Source organism: Microtus ochrogaster, chromosome 18 (assembly GCF_000317375.1).
Source record: "Microtus ochrogaster isolate Prairie Vole_2 chromosome 18, MicOch1.0, whole genome shotgun sequence".
NCBI lineage: Eukaryota > Metazoa > Chordata > Mammalia > Rodentia > Cricetidae > Microtus > Microtus ochrogaster.
Genome location: NC_022020.1, coordinates 53,629,403 through 53,636,405, shown reverse-complemented (window position 1 = coordinate 53,636,405; position 7,003 = coordinate 53,629,403). Strand labels below are relative to the sequence as shown.

General features: G+C 40.1%; 1 protein-coding gene across 1 annotated transcript; it reads right to left on the bottom strand.

The window, feature by feature from the left end:
• Window positions 1-1,320: 1,320 nt before the first annotated feature.
• On the bottom strand, window positions 1,321-2,966 carry LOC101996517 (NEDD4-binding protein 1-like). The gene is given in 3 exon segments (XM_026783641.1): window positions 1,321-2,021; window positions 2,024-2,238; window positions 2,452-2,966. Coding segments are annotated over 3 exon segments (1,077 nt in total). The 3' UTR covers window positions 1,321-1,674.
• Between the last annotated feature and the right edge of the window lie 4,037 nt (window positions 2,967-7,003).

Sequence of the window (7,003 nt, the reverse complement as noted above, 5' to 3'; positions counted from 1 at the left end):
CTCTAGGGAAGAACCTACTACAGTTCTGTTAAATAGGTATACTATTTAACCAATTTCTAACAACTTAACATTACACTCGTAGATTAGCTCACCTCTCAACCCTCATCAGAGAAGCCTCTTTTTGCAGTAGATGGCAATGAACACGGAGACCTCCAGCTCCTCAAGAGACAGGAAAAAAAAAATGAACTCACATCTCTAAATCGGTCAATGATATCACAACCTGCCCTTCCAAGGTTTGGAGATCATTGTGGAAGAGAGGAGAGAGAGATTGTAAGAGACAGCGAACATGGATTACAACAAGGAAACCATGTTTTTCAGAAAAGGGAAGTGGTTCAGATTACTTCACAGCCCTTGTGATTCATGGGACCTACACACTCAAGCCGGACAAAATCCCAGCACTAAGGAATTTTCATGAAGTTGCATCTTCAGTTAAAGTGCTTAGAGCAATCTATAGCTGTGGGGAGAGAAGTGTCAGTTTTAAGGATGTGGTCCCTGCTGGGTAAAACATCTGACCTGTCAATCACACCTGATAGTATCTTGGCAGTACATATTGGACTTGATGGGTCAAATAAGACAGCAAGGAGCATGCACTAGGGAAGTGTTGTTAAACCCTTGAGGAATCGTGAGGAAAGGTGAATATTATCAAAAATTGTGTGCGAGATTCTGACAGGCATGGTTTTTAATGAAAAAACTGAAAGATGGCTCTACCTAAAACTATATCAATGTCCAATATCTGATTTATAACCGTATAGCTGTTTATAGATGCTAAAAGTCATAAATTATAACATGGCCATATACTTGTACATATTCTTAATTATATTTTGTATATTCTCATTATTTTAGTATCAGATATTAAAAGTAAACAAAAGCAAAGTCTTAGCATTTTAAAATTCCGGTTTCTTTACTCAGATGTGATTTAGTGGTAAGAGCACTGGCTACTCTTAGAAATGGCCAGATTTGGGTTTCCAGCATCACATGGTGGCTCACAATGATCTGTCCAGAACCAGGGAATCCAGTGCCTTATGACCCTCACGGTACCAGCCACATGTGCCAGCCACATGTGCAGTACACTTACACACATGCAGGAAAAAATTAAATTTTTTCAAATAAATTATTTTCCTTATGTAATGGCCCTTTCCATTATAGCATATGCTGATTAAGTAACCTCTATAATCATTTCCCAACTTCTAGTTTTGGCTCTTACATTTTGTATGATAAGCAATGATCCTGTGAGATCTGGGCTTCTGAATGGCAATATGGAGCAGAACCCTCTATGACCCATATTGTTTTTAGGGTGAAGGAGAGCACAAAGTTGAGTGGTGAGACACTGATTTTTTATTCAATTTATTCACTTATCGATTTACTTCAGCTCTAAGGAAATAGTTTTAAAAACAAAAGTTGAAAATACACTCAAGAGGAACTGCTGATACACAGTTCTGAAAAGGCAGAGAATGTGCTTTCCTTTTACACAAAAGGTCAAATCTGTATTAGCAGCAAATTTTATACATAGAAATAAAGATGGCTTCGAAACTCCAGATTTGTGTAAGAACAAAACACATCCCCCTTCCTTTTCTTAGGAAATCCAGAGCAGCCCCGTTCACTCTGGAAGGCTTCTTCCACTGTGGTTGTCCGCAGTTGGCAGCTCCGCATCCGCCTTGGGCTCTCAGCCCAGCCTTAGTCCAACACCAGGTCGGAAAGCACGAACAGGTTCTTCAGGTATGGCAGAGCTGCCAGGATCTCGTAAGTCTTCAGATTTTGCTCAGAGTCAGGGAAAATCTTCAGCAGGGTCTCCCTCAGTTCACTGGTGTCTGCAGAAGATCTCTGTGCTGGCATGAGATGGTTCTGCTGTATACCAGGAACGGTGGTCAGGGTTGTGAAGTGGGGCTGCTGAGGAAGCCAAGGGCCTGAAGAGGCTCCTTGGTTCTGATATGTAGGCTGGTACCTGGCAATGGCGACTTGGGTGTTTTGATTCCGGGCGAACATGTTCACATTCGGCAGGGCTCTGGGTAGAGGCTGCATGTCTCCAGAAAGCCCTCCTTTCTAAGGAAATCTTCTAGCCAAGGCCCATTTCTTCCCAGAGGGTCGTCGGGAACCATAAAGATGTCCCCCACGAACGTGTACTGAAGCAATCTTTTGGCAATAATTTCTCTCCAGGACACTGATTCATTCACAAACTCTCTGAAGGTATAATTGCTTACAATGACACCCCCAGTCTGGTCCGCTAAGCGTAGTATGAACCTGTCAGCACGAGAATAAATTCGTTCTCCAAAGACCGTCCTGGAAGGAGTTAGTGCTAGTATTCCAAGCTCCTGGAGCTGGGTCAAGAAGTGCTGTTCTGTGGCAACAGGACTGGGCCATGTTAACGACTGCGGCACAAACACAGTGATCTTCCTGTGTCCACGCTCCCAAAAATATTCAACGGCGATTGCTATTCCACGGCAACTAAGGAACTTGTTCAGACCATGGCTTAATGCGACATTACATCCATCTATAATAATATGCTTTAAATCTGTTCTGCCGGGTTTATTTACTAATTCCAGCTTGTATGGTATTTTCAGCATCTCTCTAAATCTCTTAGCCCCCGTAATGAGAGAATCACTATGATCAGAGGCTCCTGTGAATCCTGCATCAGTATCTGAAGGTAATAGCTGGGGCATTGGCAGCGGTGGAGAATGCTGAGTGGAGCTGTAACAGGCAGCTTGCACGTTACTGGGAAGTGAGGGTTCAGCTTGCTGTTGCAAGATATCGTCAGGAGAAGCTGGGCCTCTCTGGTCGCCTGTCTCTCCCCTCGAAATGAAGCTGTCTTCAGGATTGGAAGAGTCAGGAGTCAGTAAGAAGGCATCGCTCTCACGTTCCATATCACCGCTGTCCTTCTCGTTTGAGCCCCACATTTCATGTTTCTGTTCCGTGTTTGAGGTATTTGTTTCAGAGTCTATAAATGGAAACTGGGAAAATATTTCTTCCATATTTTGCTCTGTGCGACTCTGTGTGTTCTTGGAAGCGGAATCTCCTGTGAGGTCATTTGTGCTGCCCGCAACACCTGCACTTCTGCTCTGAGCAGCATCTGGACACACAGAGCAAGGGGCAGAAGCACTGTGTCCTTGGAGCCTTTGGTCCTCTTTCTCAATTTCCTCCGGGAGCAATAATGGCTGTGTAGAAGGCCCATCCTTCCCGATGACGACTTCCTCAACCAACTCTTTGGAACTCTCCATGTTGATAAAGAATTTTACAGCGATGGTTTACTTCGTTTCTTCTGTGCAGACTCTGATATTTTGTAAATGTTCTGCACCAACTTGACTTCCGGTATCAAGTTGATTTGCCTGCACAAGTGAAAAAGAACAGGAATGGCGTCACATTTAACCAGTTCAGCTCATAATTGACCCTTGTCAATAAAAAAAAAAAAAAATCAATTGGCCAGAACTAGTTTACAATGTTTCTAATGACATGATTGTAAGAGAGAACTGGCAGCATTGATTATACTCAGTGTGTTATGGAAAGCACCAAAGAACATGATGTTTGTACAGGATGAGATGGGCAATCAGTCTGGGAAGTGATGGAGGTCTGAGGAAAGGTTGATGAGATCAAATACATCATTTATATGTAGAAAATTACCATAGAAGGAATGAAAAAGAAGGGAGAACTTAGAAATGGAGTCCGGTAGGTGATGAGCACACTGTTTCTGTAGACAGGAAATGCAGTGTCCCTTTAGCAAAAAAAAAAAAAAAAAAAAAAAAAAAAAAAAAGCAGAAAAAGCAAAGTGCATCAGGATGGCACAGCTTCCCAGGCTTGTTATCAGTGATTCACAAGCACACCGGTGGTCTGCCTCCTTAGACTCTCTTGTCAGTCTCTGCCATAGGCTACTATTCCTGTCATCTCTCTCTGTTCCATCCCCATTCTTTCTAGACCCCAAATGTAGGCTTTTACCATTTCTCTCCTAGTCATGATTATTTTAAAATTATATTTGTTTCATGAAATACTATACACCCTTCATAATTTAAGAAAGATAGGAAGTAATCCTTACACAAGCCAGATGGAAGAGTAGGTACTCTTGACATCTGAATTCCACAAATATACATACTTTGAATATAGTACCATCTTAGTATGCCTCCATGCTGCGCTGATAAAATGCTGACCTAAAGCAACTTATGGAAGAAAAGGCTTCCTTATGATGTCAGTTTACAGATTAAAGTCTACCATCAAGGGAAGGCATAGCAGAAAGTCAACACAGGAATCTGGAGAAGAAACTGAAAACAAAGGGTGTGGAGCAACGCTGAAGATCCAGAAGGCAAGGCAGCCAGCTCGCCAATAGCTTGTACCTCAACCTCAGTCTGAAATGGTGATCCTGCCTCCAGGAACCTCAGCATGAGGCTGTGTGTGGAGAACTGTTTCCTCCCAATTTATATTCCTCTCTAGGGCTGGGATTAAAAGAGTGTACCACCATATTTTGTGGAAATTACTATGGCAACTGGAATTAAAAGGTGTCATTGTGTTACTGGGATTAAAGGTGTGTGTTACCATAATCTGGTCTGGAAGGCTGACCAATGGGATCATTTTACTCTCAGCAGAGATAGGGAAGGATACTAAATAGTCAAAAGAAAATTTCACCAAGATGATATTTCAAATCTTAACATCTCTACCTCAAACCCAAGGGAAGCCATATTTGTAAGAGTAACACTACGGAGCTTAAACACACTGATCTTGGGAAACATCAATACCCCTCTCCCACCATGATCATAAATCAGTAGTACCATAGATAGATAATATCAACAACAGAAACAAGAAAAAGCTTCCAAACTCATGGAACTTGAAGAGCTCTCTACTGAATGAAAAAGGCGTCAAGGCAGAAATAAAATTAAAAAATGAAGACTTTCTAAAATTGAAGGTAAAAGAACAACAGTAGGACACATTATAAGTGGTTCTAAGAGGTTACAAGTTCACAGCACTAAGTGCCTTCAAAGAACTTGAGATCTTATACTTACAATTTTGACATAACTGAAAGTTCTAGAACAAAAAGAAATCACATTCAAAACAATTAGATGGCAAGAAATGATCAAATTCAAGTCTGAAAAAAAACCAGAAACAAGGAGAACAATATAGCCAATGAAACAAAAGATTTGGATCTTTGTGATGATCAAAAAATGTAGGCAAACCCTTATTTAAATTAACTCATGAGAGAGAGAATATCCACATTAACGCATTCAGAAATTAAAAGAGGTATATAACGGGCACAGAGGAAATCCAGAGAAGAGGGAGAGGTCATACTTTAAAGACCTGTACTCCCTCAGTTTTGAAAATCGAAAAGGGGAAGCACAACTAGTAAAAACTCTGGGTCAAAAATTGGGGTTCAACGAAAAGATTCAAAAAGCAAAACAGACAGCCAGCAACTGGCTCTTACCTCGACCTCAGTCTGAAATGGTGATCCTGCCTCCAGGAACCTCAGCATGAGACTGTGTTGAAAGCTGTTTCCTCTCTAGGGCTAGTAATAAAGGCATGTACTACAGTGATTAAAGGCGTGGCCCACCCAACTTTTATGCAAACTAGTGTAGCTGCAGGGATTAAAGGTGTGTATCATTGGTTTACTGGGATTAAAGGTCTGTGTGTCCATAATCTTGTCTGGAAAGATGACCAGTGGGATTGTTTTACTCTCATAAAAGATGTGGATAGATACTACATAATCATTGAAAGAACATTTTTACCAAGATGACATTTCAATTCTTAACATCTATGCCTCAAACAAAAGGGATCCCATATTTGTAAGAGTATCACTACCGAGTTTCAATTACAATGTGACCACCAAAGCTGATAGTGGTGAACATCAATACTCCACTCTCATCAATAAACGACAATCCAGATATAGATGAATATATATAAATGGATATACATAAATATAGATAGACAGATAGACAGACAGAGCTATCTAACAAACTCAGGAAAATTGGACAGCTCTCTATTATATGAAAAAAATGACTGAAGACAGAAATAAAATTGAAGACTTTCTAAAATTGAAGGTAAATGAATAACAAAACAGTGGGACACATTAAAAGTGGTTCTGAGATTTTACAGGTTCATAACACTAAGTGCCTACATAGAAGACCTGGAGAGATCTCATACTAACAACTTACAGAACAACTGAAATTTCTAGAGCCAAAAGTACATTCAAAAGGAATAATTGTCAAGAAATGTCAAATCCAATCTAGAAACAAAATAGAAATAAAGAGAACAGTACAGTAAGTGAAACAAAGATTTGGTTCGTTGAGACCATCATCAAGGTAGGCAAACCCTTATCTAAATTAACTCATAAGAATATCCTCATAAGAATATCCACATTAACAAATCAGAAATTAAAAGGGGTATATAACAGACACGAAGGAAATCCAGAGGACAAAGTCAAGAGGGCATACCTTAAAAACCTGTACTCTCTCAATTTTGATAATCAAAAAGAAAGGTGAAGCACAATTAATAAAAATACCAGGTCAAATATTGGGGTTCAACCAAAGATCCGAAATGCAAAGCATCCAGCCAGCCACTGACTGACTCTTACCTCGATCACAGTCTGAAATGGTGATCCTGTCTTTTAGGAACCTTTTCATAAGATTGTGTATTAGAGCTATTTCCTCCTGTCTTACATACCTCTCTAGGGCTGAGATTAAAGGCATTCATTTTGATTAGAGGCATGTACCACCTGGTTTCTATGCCAACTAGTCATTGTTAATGTCATTATGACTACTGGGATTAAAGGTGGGTGTCATTGTGGCACCTGATTTAAATGTGTGTGTTTACCATAACCTGGTCTGTAAGATGGCCAGTGGGGACTGTTTTACACTCAGATTTTTAGGTAGTCTTATTTTTTAAAATACAATTGAAATACCACTAGGCAAAGGGATTTTTTGTAGATACAACTTAATAAAGTTAAATCATGATCAGGTAAGCAATTTACATAGTCCTATTAACCCTTGTGAAACAGGTACGGTCATTAAATCTCAAAAAAAAAAAAAAAAAAAAA